The sequence below is a fragment of the Marmota monax genome, unplaced genomic scaffold (genome assembly GCF_021218885.2).
Source record: "Marmota monax isolate L192 unplaced genomic scaffold, Marmota_monax_Labrador192_F-V1.1 WCK01_AAM20220418_F8-fsc00038, whole genome shotgun sequence".
In the NCBI taxonomy this organism is placed as follows: Eukaryota; Metazoa; Chordata; class Mammalia; order Rodentia; family Sciuridae; genus Marmota; species Marmota monax.
The window spans coordinates 6,260,539-6,285,378 of NW_026692498.1; the positions used below are offsets into that span (position 1 = coordinate 6,260,539).

The window sequence follows — 24,840 nt, forward strand, 5'->3', positions numbered from 1 at the left end:
TGGGGGGACCCCTGGCAGGTCAAGGAGGGATAGCTAGTTCTGCCTGGGATCCAGAAGACAGTTTCAGGAACCAAAAAGAGATGGAGAGAAGCCCACGGGATCTTTATTCAGAAGTACTTGGCTGGCTGATCTCTGAGGGCCTGACTCTGGCGGATGGATGGGATGAGCCACAGGGAACACCCTCTTTCTTTTCTTTTCTCAAGAACTGCAGGGCTAAGGTCAGAGGTCGCTTTCCCCATACAGCGCACTGGAAAAGGCCACGTAGTCCAGGGCTCCGGCTGGAGCACCAGTTCCCTTGTAGGGCACCATCCGGCGGATGCAGTACTCAGCCTGCTCAGCTGGGAGCTCCCGCCTCAGCTCCTCGGGGGTGATGTAGTTCTGAAGAAGAAGCAGCATTGAGGGCCCCTGGGTCCTGTGCCCTGCCCCAGCCCGCCAGCCCTTTACCACTCGGGGCTCACCTTGTCTCCTGCCAGGATCTTGAAGGAGGCTACGACTTGTTCAGCTGTGTCTGTTTCAGCTGTCTCTCGGGTCATGAAGTCAATGAAGGCCTGGAAGGTCACAACCCCAGCTGCGTTGGGGTCCACCATGGTCATGATGCGCGCAAACTCCACTTCACCCTGCAGAAAGACAGGCAGGCTCCAGGCCCATGGTGCCAAAGCCAGGAGGGCTCCCAGAGTCTCCTTTTGGGGACTGTCCAGCCATGGCTTGCACAACCCCTTTGCAGGACTCCAGCAGAACTGGGGTCCTCCTGATCACCTAGGTTTCCCCCAGCTCCTTTCCTCCAAAAGACCTTGATCAGAAGTCCTCTGTTCCATTCTGAAACCTGCTTCCTGCCCTTGTTGCTCATTGATCCTGACTTTTTTTCTGGGGCCATAACCCTCTGTAATGCTGTTTCTCAAAGGTAAAAACAGTGCAAGCTTAGACCTTGGGGTCACGGCAGAACCAGGTCCAAGTTAATTTACCTTTCTGAGTCTTTGATAGCCTCAGCCTCATGTAGGTGTGGTGAGGCATAGAGGAGATGAAAGGGGCACACAGTAGGTGGTTCATATGGGGGGGTCAATTATGGCACTCCTGGGAAGAGGCTGGGGCACTCACCAGGTCATACCCCATGGAGATGAGGCAGGCTCGGAAGTCATCAGGCTCCATCATCCCGTTCCTCTTCTGTAGGGGGGAGTGGATGTTAGCCTCGGTTCCCAAGTTCCATCAGTCCCCAGATGTCTTACCCTATGGGCTGGGCCCCTGCTGACCCGGTCAAAGTGGTTGAAGGATGCCCGGAACTCATTAAGCTGCTCCTGGCTCAGGCCCTTGGCGTCTCGGGTCAGTACCTGGTTCTCTACCTCATTGATGGTGCGGGCGATGGAGGTGAGCAGCTGCTCCCAGCCCACACGGATGTGCTGGAGAAAGGGAGATGGGCCAATCAGTGGGCAGCCAGTGTTTGGCCACTGCTCTAGTTCCACACAGGTCCCACTGTATGACCCTGGGCAAGTCCTCCCCCTCACTGAGCCAGTGTTCCCATCTGGGACAGTGAGTGACCACTAGCAACCCTCCTATCTTCAAGTGTGATGATTTATTATGTGTTAAGTATTGATTGGCTAGCCATAACAAATCCTGGCCTGGCAGTAGGATGCTTTGTGATTCTAAACAGGTCACTTCCCATCGTTGAGTCTCAGTATCCCCGTGGGTACATGGGGGGCCTTCTTGATCACTTAGGCTTCCCCAGCTAATCTGCCTGTCTCTCCCCAGAGGGTAGGGCCCCACCTCCATGCTGTAGACAGTGTGCTTGTTGTCAAAGACCAGGCTCTCTTGCAGCAGCTGGTGGTCACCCTCCAGACGGTCGATGTTGCTTTTGTAGTTGATGATGTTTTGCTCTTGCTGCCGCAGTCCTGCCATCTGTTCCTCCAGAGAGCCAGCCAGCCCTGCTGCCAGCCGACCCACCTCCTGCAGGGGTACTCAGGTGGGATGAAGGATTCCAATGCCCTGTGGCCCAGCCCTGGCCTATGCCCCAGGTTGGCCCCACTCTCCAAGCCCTTACCTCCACCTTTGCCTGGATCCAAGGTCCTACGGCATTGGCCTGGGCGGCAAACTGTCGCCGGAGCCTCTCATTCACCTGCTGCCGTGCCAGCTCCTCCTGCAGTGTCTGGTCACGGCTGGGCACCAACTTTCGGACCTGGGAAGGAGGGTGGTTGTGCCAAGACCAGCTCTGGGGGCCAGAAATGGCTTTGAAGGGCTCAAACCTCAGCCCCTGTTGCTGTGAGCTGAATTAGACTATGTGGGCAAGCTCTCAACCTGTGTGGACTTTGGTTTCCTCATCTCTAAAATAGGGCTTTTATGAAAGATGTCGTACAATTGCATTCTGCACATCAGTTCTGATGGGAATTGCTGTTGCTGTTGTCTTTTTACGGATGAGGCCACAATAGGCAAGATGCCTTTTCAGAGAATCTGTGGCAGATCCCCAGATCTGGAGGTGGGCTTTATTCCCCATATCTTGGGACAGGTGAGGTCACAGGGTGGTTAGAATATACAGGTGGGGTGGGCAGGGTAGGGCATGTGGGGTACTGACCATGTCCCACTTGTTGTTGATGTCCTGGGGGCTGAGGGTGATGTAAGGGTTGGTAGACTTGGGCCGTAGCCCGTATGTTTGGCAGATCTTCTGGATCTCGCCCTGGATGCCCAGGATGGCACCTCGCTCTCGGTCAGCCTCAGGCAGTGTTGCCTTGAATTGCTCGTGAGCTGTCAACAGGCTCTTAGGGTGATGAGAAGGATCAATCAGCATCTCCCGTTTACCGCAGGCACCAGAAAGAGCAGCAGTGTGCTCCAGGCCAGCCAACAGTCCAGCGGCTGGTCCGGGAACCCAGGCATCCTAGTCCAGTACTCTAAAACTGGGGTTTTCCTCCCATTCCCACTCCTCAGGAGGCAGCTTTGGGGCCAGCTTTCCTGTCATCGCACCGGTGCCCCACCCACCTGGGTTTCCTCCACAGAGTGCACCAGCCACACATCCTGCAGGTCCTCCACTGCCCCATCCAGCCAGTTGTTGAAGGGAGCTGCCCTCCTTGCAAACTCCAGCTGCAGCTGGTCGATGGTTTCCAGGAGCTTCTCCATCCGCTAGGGGTTCAGGGGACAGCTGTCAGCACCTGGCTAGCAGGGGTGGCCTCTGCCTGGCTCCAGCTCCCTGGCCCCAGCCCCCACCTCTAGCGCATCCCTCCTCTTCTGGGTCAGCGTGCCCAAGTTGTCCCACTGGTCGCAGATGGCCTGACAGCGGCTGTTCACTGAGGCCGCCTCATGGTAGTCCAGCTCACTGGAGTGAGAAAGGGGATGAGTGTGGGGCCAGACCCTGGCCTTGATTTTCCACTGACTGCCCTCCTGGGGCTGGTCCCTGTGCCCTGGTGAAGGCTTAGGGAGCCAGGACAGGTGAGGGATAAAGCGGGGCGTTCCCAGAGGGAGTTCAGTTCGTGTTCCTGCGGGCAGACAGAGCGCTGGTGTGGATGTGGGGGCAGCAGAGCGGCGCAGGACGGGTTCCGGGAGGGGCGGAGCTAGTGGCGACACGGGAAGGACAACACCGGTACCACAGCTATTTAAACAAACCCCGGAGAACCGAGGGTCTCCTGGAGGGCAGAGGAGTGGGGCGGGGCCAGCAGCGGGTCACGCCTACTTGAGTTCCTGGGCCAGCGCAGCGATGTGCTCCACGCGGTCCTGGTGCGCCGCCAGGTCGCTCTCAAAGGCTTCATGGCGCCGAAGCAACGCACGCACCTCCTGCAGCGAAGCTGACTCGTAGTCGCGCTGGTTCAACATGTCCTCCTTCCCTGCTCCGAGAGAGGCCAGGGAGCTTTCGGCTGGGTTGTGAGGGCAGGTGATGACACCTGCTGGGCTACCCTGGGGGTTTGCTCTGAAACCCCACAGCGATAAAGTGAAGCCCCTGATCTGTGGCATGGCCGTAATGACCCAGCACTGTCCAGGCTAATTCTTGGCACAGTTTTGAAACTATTTGGTCTCCAACTAGCGCTCAAGAACTCTGTGAGCCCCTTAAGCTTCTGACCTGATTTCTTTGCTCACCACTGTTTCCCCAGGGCCGCCTGGCACAGTGCCTGGCACTTGGTAGGCTCTTAATGAGTATTTGTTGAAAAAGTGTTTTGTGAGTGATAATTATAATTTTGCAATTAAAAATCAATGTAAGCATAATAGTGGTAGGACACTTTATTGAGTGCCTGTGTGTTTTGCAGAGGATGTGATAAATGACTTCCCAGGTCACACAGCTAGCCGTAATTTTAAGAAATTCTTACACCAAATGATTGTTATTCATTATGTCCAAAATCCCTTTTGAGTGTTTATTCATTATTGCTAGGCAGGACCCATTCATTTGTAGGATTAAAATCTCTTGACAGAATACTAAATGAATGATTTTTAAAATTAATTTTTAAAATTTATTTCTATATGGTGCTAAGGATTGAACCCAGTGCCTCACATGTGCTAGGCAAGCACTCTACCCCAGCCCCTGAATGAATGATTTTATCCAGAGTGGTATATTTGAGGCATGCAATATTTTGAATATGACAAGTGATATTAGAGTTCAGGACTAACTCATCTTCAGACACCTGCTACATATACAAATACAATGGTAAGTGACAATCAGAGACCTACAGAGGGCCTAAGCCTAGAAAGGGGGAAAGGTCCTGAATTTATAGATTATGTGGTCCAAAAAGGGGCTAAGGTTGCACTGTGGCAAGTCAAGGTGGGACTAGAAATCGGGTCTCTGGCTTTCCTGCAGGGCTTGGACCCTAGTCCTGTGCATTTTGCTAGGACTCCACTCCAGGAGAGGCTCAGCCCCATGAGGGGTACCTACCCCGGGTCCAGGCTTCATGCAGAGAAGCCTTCTGCTGGAACTTCTCCGCCAGATGCTGAAGGCGCTGTAGGCGCCGGATCTCAGACAGCAGCCAGTCCTCATAGCCCTTTTCCACTTGCTCCAGCCCTCGCCACGCATTGGCAATGTCCTGAGGGGCAGGCAGAAGTGCCCTCCATTGAGGTTCACCCATTGTACAGATAGGGATACAGAGCCCACTGTCACCCAGGGCATGTGAACAGGGCTGGGACCACCTCCACTCCTGCCTGGCTCACCGAGACCAGCTTGCCCTCGGAGGGCATGAAGGCGGGCCGGTGGCTCAGCCGCAACTTGGTCTGCAGCGTGTTGAAGTTGATCTCCAGCTGGCACTTCTCCTGAACTCGGGGTGGTTTGTGCAGGCGCCGGTAGTCCCGAAAGTCCTCCAACTTACGCTGCATGGCACTCATGCTGGGCTCGCCCACACGGTTCTCCAGCCATGGGACAGTGCGGCGGATCCACTCCAACAGCTGCCAGGGCCAGGCAGGGGCAAAGCTGAGAGCTCTGAGCAGAACTGCCCCCAGATCACTCACCCCTCTCCACCCACTCAGAGACTGGCCAGAGGGCCAGACCTCCTGGGGGCAACTTTCACAACTCTGGGTCAGTCTGTCCCTCCTGATCAGGAAAGGAGCAGAGTGGTTAATTTCTTATGTCTTTATGTTTTGAAGTACTGGGGATTGAACCCTAGTATGTCAGACAAGTGCTCTATCACTGAGTTACACTGCCAGCTCCAGGATGCTTAACTTCTGAGTCTAGGGGCCAGGATCGTGTTGGCACAGAACTAAGGGCCATGTAGCTGCTAAATTCAAGGGAACAGATCCATGAATAAGGAGTGAATCAGTGACTAACCAGGAGCCTGGGTAGTCAGAAGGGCAGGTGATCGGTCGCAAAGAGCAGGAAGAGGCTGGGGAGAGGCCAGGACTATTCTGAGAAGAGGGAAGGTCTGCAGGCCCATGCTGGGGTTAGTGAGGGTTGAGCAGAGCCAAGGTGGGCAGAGCACAGTGGGAGGGGCTCTGGGCCAGCCTCACCTCGCTGGCCAGCTTCTCATACTCTTCCATCAGCTTCTCATTTTCCTGGTTCACGGCCAGCACCTTGCAGATCCTGTTGGCAGCTGTCTCTGCCTGTGGTAGGGGTAGGCAGTAGGGCTGGCATAAGACAAACTGCCTTGGATGCCCCAACCCAGCCTCCCTCTGTAAGACTCTTAAAAACCTGGGCCAGGCAGATAGGGGAAAGGAGGAGGGGTGCACATCTCTTAGGTGAAGAGGGTGCTTCCAGGTCAGAGGCCTTTGCTCCTGAGCTCCCTAAAGACCAAGTGGGTACAGCTGGGACAGTGGCACTCCCACCTACACCATCTGGCACTGCCAAATGTTGGGCTGCTGCCCAGGTTGGGCCTTTGGGTCTGCAAGCCCAGCCTGGGCAGCAGTGCCCCTGGGGCAGCAGCGATGCCCACTCACCTGCTCAGCCCCTGCGAAGGCATGGTAGAAGCAGGAAACATAGGTCATGATGGCCTTCTCGTCCGGCTTTGGAGTGTTCACGATGTCTGGGGAGGGAAATAGGGTGTATATTGACCAAAGCCACCAGTGTAGAATGGGGATTGAACCCTAGTATGTCAGACAAGTGCCAGGCATAGAACCCCTCAGATGTGAGGGGCAGTGACATCTAGTCACTAGCATCCAGCTCCCCCAAGGCCAGCATTTTCTTCCTCCCCAAAGCCTGGGTGAGTGAACAGACACTGTGGCCCTCCTAAGGGACCAGTCCACACTGCCTGGTACCCCCTAACCACCTTATAACTCTGTCTGCCAGTCTTTCTCTCAGTCCATGGCCAGAACCAGTTCTCCATCAGTGCCGACACAGCCAGGGCACGACACACAGCAGGTGCTCAGGAAATGTCTGCTGCTTCACTGACTAAACGGCTTGCTTAGGCACAGGGCACAAAGGCAGGATGTGCCCCAGAGGAGCTGCCAGTGTTGGAGGACCTGGATTATCTCAGATAATCCAGGGGACTGAGATATGAGGGTGGAGCCATTCCATAGGGGAAAGGCAGGAGAGGGCAGGGGACAAGATGGAAGGGGATGGTGGCAGGAGCACTGTGACCAGAGAGTTGGTGGTTGGGCAGAGGAGGGACAAACAGGGGCAGGACAGAAGTTGGACTGTGCCTGCTCATGAGTAAGTGGAGGCTTTGCCTGGGCGTGGCGTGCTCTTACCTTCCGCATCCAGCATCTTTGGGATGTCCAGGTATTTCTCCGCCACTTCAAAGGCGGTGTTCAGGTTGCCAATAGGGTCATCCTAGGTGGGTGTGAAGGGAAGAGCTGAAAGGTCAGCTGAGGGCAGAGATCAAGGGCCAGGGCTGGGGCAGCAGAAGCCCACCTTGCGCAGTTTGGCATAGTCAATGAGGTCAGGCCGGTGTCGGTGGATGAGAGCACAGAGGGCCAGGCCATCCTTCCAACTGGACAGAGAAGTGGGTGTCAGGCCTGGCTCAAGTCGAGGCCCAGGAGTGTCCCACAAGACAGCCTCAAGTATAGCATGGAGTAAAGCACACACTCCTTAGCTTGGGTGTAAGGTCCCTCACTAGCAGACTCAGACCGTCTCCTCCTAGCTCCTCCAAGTTCCCTCACAAGCCCTTTGATTAGAACACACCAATTTCTGGATGTGTTTGGCTCCAGCTTCCCTCTGGCTGGAATGCCCTTCTGGGGATTCTTAAAGGCTCAGGAATCCTCTGTAATCCTCCTGAATTCAGTTCTACTCAATTCAACATTTAGCAGTCCTTCTATGTTTAGACGGTAACGCTATGCTCCAGGAACTTGGCTGTGACCCCTCATTCCCTGGGGCTTGAGGCGGAGTGGGGGAACAGCTCTGTGCCCTCACTGATCAGGGTGGACATCCCCCTGCCCCAGCGCCGACCCGCTGACACACCTGGTGTGGAAGTTCTGCACGTTGACATTGCGGTACGGGGCTGTCTTCCGCTGGCACCACAGGAGCAAGCCTTCCTTGGCCGAGGTTTCTGGATGGCAAAGTGGTAGGTGAGAGCATTAGTTGTAAAAGGTCTGGGCCAGTCCTTTCCCCGGCCTCCTCCCCTACCACTCACCTTCCACTGAGATGTCCTGGATGGCGAAGCGGAGGATGATGGTCCAGATCATGCCCAGGGTCATCTTCAGGTTCCCGTCGACGATCTCTGCACAGAGGAAGTGAGGGCACAGTTCTGGCTGGTACTCAAAGCCTGTTTGTCCATGCCTCAGAGCACCGTTCCCTCATTCTTGCTCTGCACCCCAGAACGGGCACCTAGTGGGTGAGCCCTTAGCAGGCACTTCACAAACACTTATTCCTGTTTTAAAATGATTAGCTGAGGGGCTGGGGATGTGGCTCAAGTGGTAGCGCGCTCGCCTGGCATGCGTGCGGCCCGGGTTCAATCCTCAGCACCACATACAAACAAAGATGTTGTGTCCACCGAAAACTAAATAAATAAATAAATAATAAATATTAAAATAAAAAAAAAAAAATGATTAGCTGAACACCTACTGGGCACCAGGTGCTGTGCCAGTACTTTGGGTACATCTGCTCCTCAGTCTCTCTTCTGAGGCAGGGATGAGTACGCCCATTGTTAAAATGAGGAAACTGAGGCTCACAGAGGTGACCTGTTGATGTCCCAGGGAGCCCCCAAGCCCTGCCCTGGCCCCTCCTCACCCTCAGCACCGATAGACACCAGCTTAACTCCCTTGCTGGCAATGAAGTCCAGGGCCTTGTTGACATTGGCGATTTTGTGGAAGCGCATCTTGCCTTTGTCTGGCCTGGGGAGCCTCTCTCCTGAGTGTAAGAGCACAGGTCAAGGGTCAAAGTCATGAGAAGCAGCAGTAAACACTGTCCCCAAGTTCCCCTCACTCCAACTCCCCTCCAGCACTCCATTGCCATCATTCTGCAGCTCCCCAGACTGCCCTGTGTCTGAGGCCCCTACACACATCTTCACCCTCACCTGAAATGACCTCCAGGAGCAGCATGAGCTTGAGGCCATTTCGGAAGTCCTCCTCGATGTTCTCGATCTGGGTGCCCGCTTTGCGCAGATGTGAGTTGCACCAGGCAGTGAAGGTCTGGGGGAGAAGACAGTGCTCGGACCCTAGGACTGGGTATAGGGACCTGAGACACACTCCTGGCTCCTTAGGCTAGATCTCAAAGCCCTGAGCCTTGGATTCAAGTCCTGGCTTGGCCACTGACTTGCTGTGCATCCTGGACTAGTCCCCCCTGCCACTGCCCTCTCTGAGCTTTAGTTGTTCTGGAAGGGAAGAAGTGGAGTCAGACTTGGGGTCCACTCCAGCCTTGCCCAGTCTTAAGCACTAGAAGAGAGCTCAGAAATATTTAACAATCCAAAGTAGGAGTACCTCCAAAGTTCAGGGGCCAGCCCAGGAAGATACGGTCTCTCTCATGTCAGAAGTTCCAGATGGAAGCATACCAGGACCCCAAGGGTTGTGGACTGGCCTCCAGGGAGACTCTGAGTGTGCAAGCGCTATGCGGGTTGTAGAGGATCCACTGAGCACTCAGGCCCAGCCTGACCTGGCTTCCAGAGCCACCTCCTTCCTGACACCAGTATCAACCTCCATCTGATATGGAGTGGTACACAGCTGTGTGTGTGTTGGGGTGGAGGTGACCTGGCGCCTAGTGCAATAAATATTTATATTTTGCAATCTATCAAACCTTTGGCCCCTGAATGCTGCTATCATTGTCCACAATTGGGCTCCAATCCCGGCTGAGCTACTCACTCTCCATAATCCGGGGTCAGCCCTTGTCCTCTCTGGGGTTTAGTCTCTGCGTATTAATGGATCAGACTCATGATGTCTCAGACTCATGGGTCCTTCCCCCAATATGGCAGGATTCTGGAATTCAGAGCATTTCCACACCACAAAGCAGACATCCCTGAAAGATGGCCCTGGAAATTTTTTCCCTCATCTAGTTTTCAGAGATCTTGGGAGCTGGACCTGGAAGATGCTCTCATTGCTACAAATTGGTACATTTACAAATGTGGTGCTGTCATTGCTAAGGGAGTGTGAACATAGGCAGTACTACTCCACGGTGGCCTAAGCACTAAAAGGGTATTTGTTCTTTTTGCAGGTCCTTCTAACCCTGGAGTCTGGATGTTCTGAGTCTGGATAGGGCAGAGGGACGAGCAGATCTGGATGACATCAAACATGACTCTTAATGACAATCACGTAGGTCTGAGGAGTGCTGGGATAGACACACTGAGGAATCTCTGGGAGGGACTGTCCAAATCAGGTGAGGGCCTCTTGGGAAAGGCTCACATTTGATCTCAGCTGAGATGGAAGAGCAGGAGCTCCCTAGGCAGGGAAGGGCAGGCAAGGGCACTCCAGGCAGGGGCTACCACCCAGGCAAATGCGCCATGAGAAACAGTTGCTATTTGTGGGACTGCAACTTTCTGGGCACTACTGGAATGAAGCTGGGGGTGTTGGGGTATCAGTGGTGAGAGGCAGGCCGGAGGGATGGCAAGGGCCAGGTCATGCGTGATCTTGGGTACTAAGCTGGAGAGTTTGAACTTGATCCTGAGACACACAGGGAGCCAGCAAAGCTTCAGGCAGGAGGGAGGTAGACAGAAGTGTGTTTCAGAAAGCTTGTTTTGTTTGCAGAGTAGATACAATGACTTGGCAGAGTAGAGGGAGAAGAGGATCAAGGGCATCAGATGCAGGGTGTCAGTGAGGGGGACGAGATAGGATCAGGTGGGTGAGATAGAGGCAGGGGCTTTGTTTTGTCTCTTGTAGAATCCTGGCATCTAAAACATACAGTAGGATTTCCTAAAAAAATATTTATCAAACATAAATGTTTAGGGTGAGGCTGAAAGAAGAGAAATCAGGAGGGAGGAAGCAGGAGTGCTCCGAGACTGTGGGAAGCCCCTGGATGGAGGAGTCACCTGTGGGAAAAGGAGCATTCAGGAGCAGGGATGGGGCAGGGCTAAAGCTGACCGCAAGGTGTTTATTACAATCTCGTAATAAATAATATTGGACACGAAAGAAAAGGTCAAAATGTCCTGTTCCAGGGGCTGCTGACTGATTTAGACAGCATCCACCCTGTGCAGCTGTTGGATGGTGAGATGGGTGGCTGTAAGTTGGGATGAAAGGATGTTCCTGATATTTTAAGTGACAAAGGCAAGATACAAACTGGCATGTGTCATATGAGGGGTATGTGGACCTGGATCTGGGAGAGGCCTGGGTGGTTAGAGGGGGGATAGTTGTTTCAGAGCAGTTGGCAGCTGGAGCCAGGGGCAGAGATGACATCACCAGGAGACTGCCAACCCAGGGACCACAGCCATGCTTAGAGACAGGTGCAGGGGGGGCCTGGGGGGAAAGTGTCACCCGGGGCATCCCAGCCTAGTCAGCTAAGTCTCTTGACCCCTGGGGTCAACTCCTGTCTTCTAACCCAGCGGAAATGCTCTGATTCTAAATTCTGGGATTCTCAGACCCTGTGGAATTTCACAATTCCACAGAGCAGCCCAGTGCCCTGCCCTTTCCTGGAGTCCTGTGCTATTGTCACTCACTCAGCAGGCCATCCCTGGCCACCACTTCTCAAATTTTTCTCATTCCAGCTGGGATCATTTTCTCTTTAGGGAACCCAGGTGTCCTGCCCCCTCCAGTAGGGAAAGTCTGGAGTGAAAATAGTTCAGGGAGGGAGGGGACCCAAGTGCCCTCCCTACAAGGCTGAGTCTGGGCAGCACCTGCCATGTGCCCCTGTTAAGCTCCCCCAAGGCGCTGCCTCAGCACAAAGTGCCCATCTGGCTGGAGAGTCAGGTTACTGCACAAGGGGACCTGTAAGGGGACCCAGGGCTCCCCTCCTCCCGACCTGGTGGCCTTTTCAGCAGACTCAGGGCCCCGTGGTGGAAGGGGTATCTTGAGAAGGGGTGGGGGAGGGACAAGGGACAAAGATCCTCAGACTGGGGTGCCTGTTTTCTGACAGTGTATGATTTGGGGCCTACCCTAGTTCTTTTCTGGGCCTAACTTTCTTCAATTGTCACGAGATAGAATGACTACGGACCCCGCCGTGGGTAGGATACAGAGGAGAGGGTAGGGTGGGGTCTGAGAAGCCTTGCTCCCCAGTCCCTAGTGTGCCTACCTTGTTCCACTCGGGGTGGAACCTGGGAATATTTAGAGTGTGGGGTGAGCTGGGAAGAATGATTATCCTTTGTGAACCCCCACCCTCAACTTGGATGCCCTGCGCTTTGCTCAAACGGATCTTTGCCCCAGAAATGAGGCAGTGGGCCCAGGGAAATGAGCCCTGGGGTGGGGGGTGCGGGTAGCCCAGGAACACTCCCTGACATCCTAAGCCCCTCATGAGGGCTCCCAGGCTTCTCTTCCAGCTCTGCGGACAGCAGAGGGCTGCGGGGCAGAGCCTGGGCTGGGGAGTGGCAGTCTGGGTTAAAGTCAGGCTCTGCCCCACCTGTGAGATGCACAGGACAAGCCGCCTAGCCTTCCAGGCCTCAGTTTTGCGGTTAGGAAATGGGTGAGCACTCACTTTCCGCTGCTGCTTCTCCCAGGCCGGGTCCAGCAGCAGGTCGCGGTCCCAGTCCTCCTCCTGTTCCATGTACTCGCCGCCCCCGCCGCCCACGAAGGGCCCCTCCCCGGCCCCCAGACCCTCGGGCTGCATAACCATCATCATCTTGCTTGGGCTCCTGGCTCCACTCCGCGTGTTCCCGGACACCCGGGCCCCGTTAAGTAGGTCCCGGCCCAGCCCCGGATCGGATTCGCACTAAATATGGGGGAGGAGGGTGGGGCCGGATAGGGGCGAGGACGCTTGGGTCCGGACGAGACCAGAGGTTGCTCTGGAGCCAGGGACTGCGGAGTAGAGGGGTGCAGAGGTAGATCTAGATCTCGTGGCGGAAATCTGGGATTCGCGTTCCAGTTCCACGGCTTGGGCGCTGCGTGACTTAGGGAAAGCCGTCGGTTCTGTTTCCTCATCCGCAGAACGGAGATGACCATACTAACAGTGGCTGCAGATCACCCCAAAGGCTGCCCTCCAGGTTTCGTCCTGACCATCTTCCTGCACTACGAGGGTAGAAAACAGAGCCCTATCCCCATTTCACAGTCAGAAACACGGAGGCGACGAGCTGTTTTGAATGTTTTCTGGGGTGATGAAGGGAAACACCAAGCATGGGAAGGGGCTCGGAGCCAGCTGGATGGACCTAGGCAGGGCTATTAATATCGGGGCGGCCGTGGGAGGTGGGGGAGAATGTGCTGAGCCGGGAAACCCCGACGCCTCGGCGGCTGCAAGCCAACCCTCCCGGCACACCAGCCACTCACCAAAGGCGGGGCTTCTGATGGAGGGGCGGAGTCTCCGCGGGCGGGCGGGCGGGCGGGGCGACGACTCCGCGGTGTCACCTGGACTCTAGCGCCAACCAGATTCCGAGCATTGGCCCAACCAATCAGCTCTCCGCATCTGCGGACGGTCCCTTTGAGTCCCGCGCTCACTGCACTCCTTCCGATTTCTATTGGCCGTAGCAGACGTCCGTCTGCTTCTATCTCCGCCCCAACACGGAAGCTCCGGGTCCTCGGGATCCCGCGACCGGTGGGTCCGGACCATGGGGCAGCCCTGGGCGGCGGGGAGCGCTGAGGGAGCGCCCGCGCGGCTGCCTCTCGTGCTCACGGCGCTGTGGGCCGCTGTCGTAAGCCTGGAGCTGGCCTACGTGCTGGTGCTGGGTCCCGGGCCGCCCCCGCTAGGACCCCTGGCTCGGGCCTTGCAGCTGGCGCTGGCCGCCTTCCAGCTGCTTAACCTGCTGGGCAACGTGGGGCTGTTCCTGCGCTCGGACCCCAGCATCCGGGGCGTGATGCTGGCCGGCCGCGGTCTGGGCCAGGGCTGGGCGTGAGTGGGGCGCGGGGTCTGGGGGCAGAAACGGGAGCCTCGGACAGGGGAGGGGCTCCACGACCTGGGTGTTAGAACCAGATTACTTTAGCAGGCGGGTTGTTAACTCCTGTAAGATCTGGCATGGAAGAACCAAAATAAGTACTGCTCATTCACTCAAATACGTACTGAGCACCTCCTGGGTGGAAGGTACTTTTCAGATTCTCAACCTCCAGGAATCGATCACTTGCGGGAGGGGCAGATAATGAACTACAGGCACAATAAGTAAGCAAATTATATGTTAGACGGTGCTGATGTGGAAACAAGAATTAGAGCAGGGTAAAGGGAGTTCAAGTTTCAGTTTTAAGTGGCAGTTCTCATTACAAAAAGTAAGTGAGGTGATGGTTTTGTCAATTACCCTGATTTAATTATTCTGCATTGTATTAGAAGTCATAACAACACTTTGTACACCTTAAATATATACAGCTACAATTTACAATTAACAAGTGAAGTTAAAAAAAAAATACATAGTTTGTCAAGGTGGATCTCATTTGAGTGAAGCCTTGAAGGAAATGAAGAATTAGCTGTGTAGGAATTTGAGGATAGAGTGTTTCAGGCAGAGGAAACAGAACCATGCAAAGGCTTTGGGGTAGTTGTATGGCTAGCATGTTTCAGGCACAGCAGTAAGGCCAGAGTGGCTGGAGTGCAGTGAGAGGGGAAGAGATGACAGAGATGTAAGGCTCTGCTTTTGAGGAGAAAAGAAATGGAGAACCATTGGAGGGTTTTGAGCAGAGGAGGGGCATGACTTAAGCTTTAAAAGGGTGAGTCTAGCAGCTGGGGTGAGACTACACTAGAAGGGAAGAGAAGGGGAGGATCTAGGAGACCAGTCAAGAAGCTACTGCAGTAATCCAGAGGACAGTTCATGGTGATATGGACCAAGGTGAAGGAAGTGAGAAGTATGCTTTTGGGTATTACGAGGGCAGAGAGGTCAGAGCTGGCAATGCGGTGGTAGCACTGGAGGGGTCTGGGAGTCTTGGTGGGCCTGCATTTACCTGTGAAGAACCTTAGGCTTAGAGGAACTTGAGGCTTGGCGGGGGGTGGGTCTGTTCTGCTTCCCCAGGATGGGCAGACCTGGGGCACTGACCCTGTGGTTCCTTCCCTGCAGTTACTGCTACCAGTGCCAGAGCCAGGTGCCACCACGCAGTGGGCATTGCTCTGCCTGCCGCATCTGCATCCTGCGCCGGGACCACCACTGCCGTCTGCTGGGCCGCTGCGTGGGCTTCCGCAACTACCGGCCCTTCCTGTGCCTGCTGCTGCATGGTGCTGGTGTCCTGCTCCACGTCTCTGTGCTGCTGGGCCCTGCCCTGTCAGCTCTGCTACGGGCCCACTCACTTCTCCATACTGCTGCCCTCCTCCTGCTGCCCTGGCTCATGCTGCTCACAGGTGGGGAGCCTGGGTGCCTCTGCCTTGCTTCAGGAAGGTATTGGGCCAGGAAGTAAAGGCTGTTTTGGTGGGAGGTGGGATTTCCTGTTGGTTTTCTGTCATTTATGGGGGTAAAGGCAGGCTGGCACTCAACAGTGCCCCAAGACAAGGGATAGTTCTGTTGAGAGAATCAGGAAGGATTGCAGGACTTGTTGGCAGAGGAGGAAAGAGCAGTGGGAGCCCATAGGGGTGGTTGGGTGGTGGGCACTCAGGTGATAGCAACTACAAGAGCAAAGGCCCCCAAGAAGAGCAAAGGCATCTTGAGAATTGTGAGAATTAAGGCTGGGACAGTAGGCCAGGACCGGAGGGTGGAGGGCCCTGAATGCTGGTGTTGGAGATGGCTCTGATTTGATGGGGCAGAGGAGAGGAATGGAAGGCAAAGAGGGATGACGATGGGTGAAAGATCTAGGCAGTGGAAAACCCAGTCATTGGGAGGTGGGAGGGAAGACTAGGAGCAGGAGGCTTTTGAGATGCTGTGTTTTGGATGACATGCATGTTCCGACACCACCAAGATAAAAGCCCCACCCCACCCCTGATCTTCCAGTCTTTGTTCCCTCCTGGCTAGAATGTAGTGGGCTTTCTCTCCTGAATCCTTCTTGACCTTTTTAGGATTCTCTGTAACCTTGCTCTGTAGTTAGAAATCTCCTGATCACTCTGAGAAGTTGCTGTGCCTCCTCATCCACTCCAAGCCCAGCTCTGCCCCAGGGACCTCCAGAGGTCCACTGTCAGAGTCTTCTGCCCATACCAGCTCCCTGACCAGCCCTCCTACACCCTCCTTGTTGCCCCCTGCCTCCACTGAGACTCCGTGCTCCAGTTGCTCCTCCCTGTGGTCTCTGCAGCCTCCTCTCTTCACTACTCGTCATTGAGTACTTGGCTTCAGCTCCCCATCTCTCTGTCAGCCCTGGGCCCTTTGACATCAAGAGCATCTGAAGGTCTGCAAAGGCCTCAGGTTCTTGACTTTTGTTTTACTTCCTTTTCCTATTCCCACATCCAAACTGCAGTCCTTGTCAGGATGCCAAATGTGTCACCTCCAAAGCCACCCATCGTCATCCCTCTTTGCCTTCCATTCCTCTCCTCTGCTCCATCTCTCACCCTTGCACTCTGTGACTCCTGCTCCACGACCTTCTGGGCCCTGCAGGCTCCTGGCTGTCACTTTCTCTCCCTCTGCTGCATCCCCTCTTCACTGCCCCACGCACAGCCTAGAGCCCTCAGTTTTCACCAGTCTCCTGCCAACACGGCAGCGTCCTTGCTCTGTATCTTCCTGGCCCTGGCTTCTGAGAGTTGCCAGAGATACACGGTCCTCTGTGGCAGGTTGGTACCCTACCATGTCTATGGCTGCTGACCTCAACAGGCTTGTACCTGTGCCTGGCCATCCTGTTTTCTCATATGCCTGCTCTCCCAACAACTGCAGCTCTCCTGTCCCCAGGGCCATCATAGAGAGAACAGGACATCAGATGCTACATCCCAAATCGTCCTGTCTTCAGCTCTTCAAGCCCGTCTGACTGCCCCTAGCTCCTCAGGCCTGGTGCCCTACCTGTTCAGAGACCTCTCTGAGCCCACTCGGTGGTGTCCCATCCCTGCCCTGCACCCCACTCCCTCCACTAGCTTCCTTTGGGTTTTCTCACCTTGTACAGACCTTTTGCTCCACATGTCCTCTGTGCTCTTTGGTCCACATGCAACCTTCCAGAAGGACTTCCTTAGACTCATAGCTGTTTTTCCCTTATTCTTCCAACTGCTTTGACCTTACTTCTGTCCCCAGCTGTCCTCTGATACTGCCACAGACCCAGACTCTGTCGCCACAAAGCCACAGGACTTTTCCAGTTCTTTTCTGCTTTAAGAGACTGTTCAGACTAAAAAACTGCTGAGTGCCCCATCCTTGACAACTTCTGCCCTTGGTCTCGTTGGTGCCTCCAACTTGGGCCTTCCTACCTTCCTTTATGGTTCCCCTTTTTTCTTTAGAGACAGGTTCTTACTATGTTGTCCAGGCTGGTCTCAAATTCTTGGGTTCAAGTGATCCTCCTTCCTCAGTGTCTTAAATACCTGGGACTGCAGGCACACTGCTGCACTGGCTTGGGTTCTCTTTTATCTGATGCCCAAGGACCCTCCCACTCTCGGGTCTTGGTGACATTGTCTTCTCACTTCACATACTCTGGCAGTTCCAGCCACTCCTGGGGTCCTGGGAGACCCCCAGGTCCTCACTACTCACAGATCTGCTTGTCCAGCCTGGGTTTTTTTCTGAGATTGCAGAATGCAGACCTACCCGTCTCATGGCACCTTTGCCTGCCTTGGAACCTGCAAATAAATTGTTCTCTCCAATTTATCAAAATAGAAAAAAACCCGCTTCCCCTGCCCCCTCAGTATGTTTGCCCTCCATCTCTTCTGTTTCAGGCTCTCTTTTATTGAAGTAAAATTAATAATTTTAGCCATTTTACAATTTGGTGTCTTTTAGTGTATTTACAGTGAACACAGTGCCACCATTGTCACTGATTTCAGAGCATTTTCACCCTAAAAAGAACCCCTTAAGCAGCCGTCCCTCTTCCCCCATCCCCATCCTTGACAACCACTAAGCTGCTTTCTGTTTCTGTGGATTTGCCTGTTCAGGACATTGCAGACAGAGATTACAGGACACATGACCTTTTGTGTCTAGCTTCTCTTGTTCTTTATGCAGCAAGTACTTCTTGCTTGCTGTGGCCAAGATAGTAAAAGGTTGTTCTTTTCTGTTAAGATACAGATGACAGCTGTAATTAACTGAGACAAGATCAGTTTGATGTCTGAGAGCCAAGAGGCCATCTCCTCCCCAAGTTTTTACCAAGTTTTGTGATGCATGGATAAACATCACATGCAGGCAGCGGCCATCTGCCTGGTTCCCAGCACAGGCTGGACAGAATAGAGAAATGAGGCCTGCTTTGTGGTGGAGGGTAGGGGTGGAGGGTGGGCCGGAGCTGGGCTTTGGGAGGGCTGGGCCAGACTTTGGCCCCTGACTCTTTCTGCTTGTCCCTGCAGGCAGAGTGTCTCTGGCCCAGTTCACCCTGGCCTTCGTGATGGACACGTGTGTAGCAGGTGCGCTGCTGTGTGGGGCTGGGCTGCTCTTCCATGGGATGCTGCTGTTGCGGGGCCAGACCACGTGGGAATGGGCTCGAGGCCAGCATTCCTATGACCTGGGCCCCTGCCACAACCTGCAGGCAGCTCTGGGGCCCCGTTGGGCCCTTGTCTGGCTCTGGCCCTTCCTGGCCTCCCCACTGCCTGGGGATGGGATCACCTTTCACACTGCAGCTGATGTGGGACTCATGGCTTCCTGACTTCAGTGGGAGTTAGAACTGAAGTGGGCAGAGGGGAGCAGGAGGTGGGCTGAAAATTCCTTCGTTTCTGGCCCTTAAAGTCAGCAGTGAGTAACCTCAACCCCTTCCTTGGCTTTGCTCCTGCCCAGCCTGGACACCCTGCCCAGGGCTCAGGCCCCTCCATCTCTCCCTCTTTGGGCAGATGGTTGCAGAGGTGGGTCTGGCAAGAGGCTGCCCAGGCTGCTTGGCTGCCTCTCTGCCAGGCTAATAAGGTACCCATCTGGTCCTTGACCTCCCTCCATCTTTACTGGGTTTCTGGTCCCTCACTTTGTTACCCTGGCTGCTGTTTCTGGTTCCTCTGATTGTCATGCCTGAAAATCACCAAAAAACTAGGTGTCTGAGGGGCCTAGGTGTCCTTTCGCCCTGGTGGGGTAGGGGTGGTAGAATCTGAACATGTTTTCCAGGATCAGCACGTAATATTTCAGGCCATTTCTGCAACAGCAGTTTCATGGAAGCTCTTAGCTGACCTGGGACGTAGCTCAGTGGCTGGGTTCTTGTTCTGTGTGTAAAGCTGTTGGTTGCCATGACAAGTCAATGGGGTAGTAAATGGAGGAAGCAGAATGGGAACCCAGGTCTTTGTACTGTTGCCTTCACCCTTGCACAGCCAAAGGAAGTGAGTGGGAGAAAAATCTAGGCCAAGAATCAGCTGGGGTGTTACTGCCCATGAAGGGTGACCTGAAGGCATAGGCCTGTGCTGCTCTGTGGCCTCTTGGGAGCTGCTCGTTAATGCGGCAGCTTCAACACACAAGCTAATCAATGTTTACTGCCAGAGTATCACTAAGATGATAGTAAAGAAATAAAAAAAAAGATAAGTTTACAAGGTGGAAACAGACAGACGGCAGTAGACCAAAGAATCTGACATTTTGAAAGATGGAGGGTGGTTGGAGGCTTGTTCACTGTCTTATGCAGAGAACTAGAAATCGAAATTACATTTTCCCAAAGGAAGGGGTGGAGAGGCAAGCCAAACTGCCCCCAAAGCCCTGGTGGGGTTCAAGAATTCACCAGAACTATGGAAGGTGAGGTGAGGCTTTGGGCCAACAGTGGAGATCGATGCCAAGTCAGTATCAGGAGCTGCTAGGTGCCCTCCCTGCCAGCCCCATCCACCCCTTGCAGCCACATGCTACCCTGCTGGGGTAGGGTTATCTGCAGGAGAAACTAAAACAGAGAAGCTCTGATCTCTGGAGCACTGGGGGTGGGGAGGAGGGCTGGACCAAAAGTCCACAGATAATGCTGGGGTCCTCCTGTGACACGGCAGGTCCTCCCTGGACCCCCAGAAGAGTCCACTGCCTGACAGCCTCTGCCTGTGCCCACAGTGGTCATTGCTTTTCTCAGGAGGCATGTTCTGTTGCTACTTTGTAAAAGAGTTTAGGAGCCTGGTGTGCCTGGCATTCTGTGCTGAACTTAAAACATTGGCAGATCTGCCTTTCCTCCTCTGCATCTCATTCATCACCCTCCAGAATATCTGGTTTTCATGGTTTTACTTAATAGTGAGGAAATGCAAGAGCATATTTATATAGTACCCCACACACCTGTCAGAGAAAAAAAAAAATCACCATTTCCTTCTTAGTCCCCTTCCTGGGGGGCGGGGGGTGGACACAGCGTCCTGTCTTGATGTCTTGATCATTCCTTGCTTGGATTTTTAGTTACATGTTTTTGAATTTTACATGACTTGCCTTTCTCTCAATATTATGTTTCTGAGATGTATCTAAACTGTTGCATGTAGCTGTGGGACGCCCTCTTTCCTTGTTGCATAGTGATCTTCTGAATGCCGTGACTAATTTTTGTATTTTATTCCACTGGCCATTTTATCTACCCTTGTGTCCTCTGGGAGTCATCCACCAAGAGCCCTTGTCCTCCCTTAGAAAGCTTAGAATCAGATTGTCAAGTTAAACCAGTAAATACCCCTTTGAGATCATGAACGGAACTCCACTAACTGTATAGATCAGTTTGGGGAAAACTGGCGGCTATATAAAATTGAATTTTCCAGTTTGTGAATATGGTGTATCGCTTCATTGGATGTTTAAAATAAACTTATACTTTTTCTCACAAAGATGTATTTTTTGTTGCATTTATTTTTTCTTTATTTTTATGTGGTGCTGAGGATCAAACTCAGTGCCTCACAAGTGCTAAGCAAACGCTCTACCACTGAGCCACAACCCCAGTCCTCCCCAACCCTTGTTTATATTTTATCTAGAGACAGTGCCTCACTAAGATGCTGAGGCTGGTTTTGAACTCACAGTCCTGCTGCATCAACCTCTCAAGTCGCTAGGATTATACATACCTTTGTGTGTGTGTGTGTGTGCTGGGAACTGAACCCAGGGCCTTATGCACGCAAGGCAAGCACTCTACCAACTGAGCTATATCCCCAGCCCTGGATTATACCTTTTGTAGTACTTTTTAAAGTTTTTTTGCTGCAATAAAAATCTACATTAATAGTTATTCCAATGTATTTTAGATATTATTCTGTTGTCTCTTAGTCTCCATTGTTGTTGTTAAATAAGTTATCTATTTTTTGGTTATTGTTATTCCTTTGAAGAATTTCTTTCTTTTTTTTTTTTAAAGTACTGGGGATTGAACCCAGGTGTGCTCCACCTCTGAGTCATATCTATGGCCCTTTTAATTTATTTTTTTAAATTAATTATTTATTTATTTAGTTTTCGGCAGACACATCATCTTTGTTTGTATGTGGTGCTGAGGATCGAACCCAGGCCGCACGTATGCCAGGCGAGCGCGCTACCGCTTGAGCCACATCCCCAGCCCCTCTCTGGCCCTTTTTAAAAATTCATTTGAGACAGGGTCTCTAAGTGCTGGCCTTGAATTTGTGATCTTCCTGCCTCAGCCTCCCCAGTGTCTGGGATAACAGATAAGGGTTGTGCCTGGCTCCAATTGCTTTTTACTGGGGATTGAACTCAGGGGCACTGACCACCTAGCCACATCCCCAGCCTTATTTTGTTTTTTATTTAGAGACAGGGTCTCACTGCATTGTGCAGCACCTCACTTTTGTTGAGGCTGGCTTTGAACCTGTGATCTTCCTAACTCAGCCTCCTGAGCCACCACAATTGGCTCCAATTGCTTTTTTTTTTTTTTGTCTTCTGAGGTTTTACTGTGATGTGCCCATGTGTTAATTTTTTCATTTGTCCAAATGAGAGTTGTTAGCCGGGCCTGGTGGAGCATGCTTGTAATCCCAGCAGCTTGGGAGGCTGAGGCAGGATGACTGCAATTTCAAAGCCAGCCTCAGCAACAGTGAGGCGCTAAGCAACTCCGTGAGACCCTGTCTAAATAAAAAAAAATAAAAACAAAATAGGGCTGGGGATGTGGCTCAGTGGTCTAATGACCCTGAGTCCAATCCCCGATACCAAAAAAATAAAAAAAAAAAAAAGAGTTGTTGGGTTTTCTAATTCTATGAATTGGTCATTCATCAGTTCCACAACCTTCTCAGTCATTACATCTTCAGATATTTTCTGTCCCTATTGGAACTCTTATCAGACCTCCCTACTCCATCCTTCTGATTTCTTAATAACTAATATTTTCCTTCCTTTTTTCTGGACATCCTGGAGAATCTCTACAGAACTGTCTTATAGGTAAGTCTGCCTTCAGCTGCTAAATCAGTCTATTGATTTTTTTTGTTGTTTAAGAGACAAGGCCTGATTATGTTGTCCAGGAGATTAAGTGATCTTTCTCTGGCTTCATTTTCTAGAATAGCTGGGACTACAACCTTGCACAACTGCACCTGGCTGTTATTTTTTTTTTTCCATAAAGTGGTTTTAACAATTCATCCACTGAGTTTTACATATGGAATAATTTTTCATTTTTTGAAGTTCTACTTGGTTCTTTTTCATATCACCTTGATCATTTTATATATTCTCTTGCTTTCTGTTCCAAGTTTAGGGTTTTTTTTTTTCTTTTAAGTGCATTGAAAACAAAGACAAAAAGAAAAAAAAAAATAAAACACTTTATATCCCTATACCTTAAGTCTTGGCGGGTTTCTCTGGCTATTGCTTATGCTGGTTCTTGGTCAATTATATCTCATGCCCTTACAATTTCTTTTGACTATAAGTTCCTATTTCTTGGATTTTTTTAAATATTTAGTTGTAGATGGACACAATGCCTTTATTTTTATTTATTTTTATGTGGTGCTGAGGATCGAACCCAGGGCCTCACACATGCTAGGCAATCCCTCTACCACTGAACCACAGCCACAGCCCTATTTTTTGGAATTTTATCAATGGGATTTGTTCTGAGGTTTGGTTAAACATAAATTCCTCCAGAGAAGAAATGTGTTTGTTAGTTGCCAGATGACCAGTCCTACACCACTTTAAATTTTTAGTTAGTATTCTTAGTACAACCCAAGTATTGTCAATCCAGGTTGTAAACTCTTTTTCAGGGGCTAGTTTGGGGTTAAAAAATTCAGGAGTGGGCTGGGAGTGTAACTCAGAGGTAGAGCACTTGCCTAGCATGCTCAAGGCCACAGGTTGCATCCCACTACCAAATTCTCAGAGGAGGTTTTCCTATACCTTCCTACCCAGCTTGGAAACAGGCATTTTCCCTTGCTGATTCTGGCATGAGGAAGGAGAGGGTGGTTTATTTGTAGATTATACTGAGCATGTGAGCTCAAGAGAAACCCCCAAAAAACTGAAACTCGGGAAATGCTGATAAAATACTATAGATAATTTCAGAGAAAGAAAAGAAAATTCATCTTTGAAAAGATACCAAGGTTGTGGGCTGGGTGTGGCTCAGTTACCTAGCATGCATGAGGTCCTGAGTTCAATCCCCAGCACTGGGTGGTGGTGGTGGGGGAAAGCCACAGTCAGGACTAAATGGAGAACAAAGAATTGAGAATTAAGGCAACAAACATTTTGAAAAATTCAGAGAAGTCAACAAAGCTCTCAGAAAACAAAACGATAATCTGAGAATAGAGAAGAAATTCAAGCTCAATATTGTCCTCTCTGGGATGATCATTTATCAGATGCTGGGCTTAACTGTCATTCCAGAGAGAACAGAGAAATCAAGGGGAGGAAATCACCCATGGTACAGCAGTAATACAATTTCCTGGAACAAAAGATGCACATCTGTCTCCGCTCAGTGGCAAAACAAACAACAAGGACAGGATGAGGTATGTCATGACATTCAGAATCTCGGAGGAAAAGACAACTAGGAGGAGAATGGCATGGAAGCTAGAATACAGGAGCACTGCCTGTAGGAAGGTGACCTCCAACCGAGGATTCTGTGATCACATGTGCATTAAAGAAAGAAATGTTTAGACAGGCATTGACTTATAATTTTTAACTCCAGTGACTTTTTAAAGAAGGTGCCCATGGATATATTCCACCAAATGAGGGTGAACTAAGAAAGAAGACATGGACCCCTGGAGTCAGGAATCTAGCCCTGGAGAGGGACAAAGTGAATTCTCCTGGAGAGCAAACAGTCCTCTGGGAAGGAAGAGTACAGAAGAAAGAGGAATCATCAGACTGGCTGGAGAAGAATTAGCAATTGGTATATTAGAAAGCTAAGCAAATTAAAAAGAAAAAAGGGCAACTACTAATCCTATGAAAAATAAAAAAAAGTTTCAAAAAAGGTGATTTATTTATAGCCCCTAATTTTTTTCCCAGTGCTGGGGTATTAGCCCAATTTTTGGCTTTGCAGTGAATAATTTTCACATGGTAATATAAATGGCAATCTTGATAGCGAGTATTGATTTGCCTAAAAACTAGAGATGAAGGAGGGGTGCTGTCTCGAGAGCTAAATACTCATCTGCTACAATGGGGAGTCAACAGGTAGTATCTGAGATTGATAAATCAATCAAGAATAGTATAAGCATATTTTAAAAATAATTGAAGTTGGGGCTCACTTGCCTGGCCTATGTGAAGTACTGGGTTTGATTCTCGGCACCATACACAAATAAAATAAAGGTCTATCAACAATTTTATATATATATAAAATTGAAGTGATTGTTGCTGGGGGCAGTTCAAGAGAATGAGAGGCTATTTTCTTGTTATAAACTGCCTAATTCCATATTACTAAGTGGAGACATGTTTTAAAATAAATATTAAGAAAGAAGACATAAACTTTGCCTAATGTACACAATTTCCTGGAGCCCTTGCTAGTGTGTGCACTGGGGACCATACACTGTTTCTTGCTTTATGTTGCTTTATGTGCACTTGTCCAGATGGTAGACTTTATATATTTACACACACACACACATATATGTGTGTGTATGTATGTATGTATGTGTATATATATATATATATATATATATATATATATATATATATATATTTTAAATATTTATTTTTTAGTTTTAGGTGGACACAATATCTTTATTTT

General features: G+C 51.4%; 2 protein-coding genes across 7 annotated transcripts; one reads left to right on the plus strand and one right to left on the minus strand.

Moving 5' to 3' along the window:
- Window positions 1-81: 81 nt before the first annotated feature.
- Actn3 (actinin alpha 3) lies at window positions 82-13,160 on the minus strand. 3 transcript variants are annotated; one of them, XM_046445155.2, is made up of 21 exons: window positions 12,374-13,160; window positions 8,838-8,952; window positions 8,552-8,671; window positions 7,956-8,042; window positions 7,784-7,871; window positions 7,238-7,316; window positions 7,075-7,156; window positions 6,325-6,410; window positions 5,899-5,991; window positions 5,110-5,340; window positions 4,838-4,985; window positions 3,650-3,800; window positions 3,187-3,295; window positions 2,962-3,102; window positions 2,561-2,743; window positions 2,033-2,167; window positions 1,759-1,938; window positions 1,248-1,394; window positions 1,096-1,161; window positions 459-617; window positions 82-378 (listed from the first exon to the last, which is right to left on the minus strand). In XM_046445155.2, exons 1-21 carry the CDS (start codon window positions 12,515-12,517, stop codon window positions 220-222), a joined length of 2,703 nt encoding a protein of 900 aa, XP_046301111.1. In that variant the 5' UTR covers window positions 12,518-13,160; the 3' UTR covers window positions 82-219. The 3 variants fall into 3 exon arrangements, with proteins under 3 accessions (XP_046301111.1, XP_058435442.1, XP_058435443.1); XM_058579459.1 differs by having other exon boundaries at window positions 1,096-1,202; window positions 1,238-1,394; XM_058579460.1 differs by having other exon boundaries at window positions 3,650-3,830.
- Window positions 13,161-13,383: 223 nt separating this feature from the next.
- Zdhhc24 (zinc finger DHHC-type containing 24) lies at window positions 13,384-23,796 on the plus strand. Of its 4 annotated transcripts, none has more exons than XM_058579461.1 (4): window positions 13,384-13,717; window positions 14,862-15,139; window positions 18,182-18,238; window positions 23,508-23,796. In XM_058579461.1, the coding sequence occupies exons 1-4, from the start codon at window positions 13,437-13,439 to the stop codon at window positions 23,669-23,671; spliced, it is 780 nt and encodes a 259-aa protein (XP_058435444.1). In that variant the 5' UTR covers window positions 13,384-13,436; the 3' UTR covers window positions 23,672-23,796. The 4 variants fall into 4 exon arrangements, with proteins under 4 accessions (XP_058435444.1, XP_046301118.1, XP_046301114.1 ...); XM_046445162.2 differs by having other exon boundaries at window positions 14,862-15,176; window positions 23,508-23,685; XM_046445158.1 differs by lacking the exon at window positions 23,508-23,796 and having other exon boundaries at window positions 18,182-20,566.
- The last annotated feature ends 1,044 nt before the right edge of the window (window positions 23,797-24,840 follow it).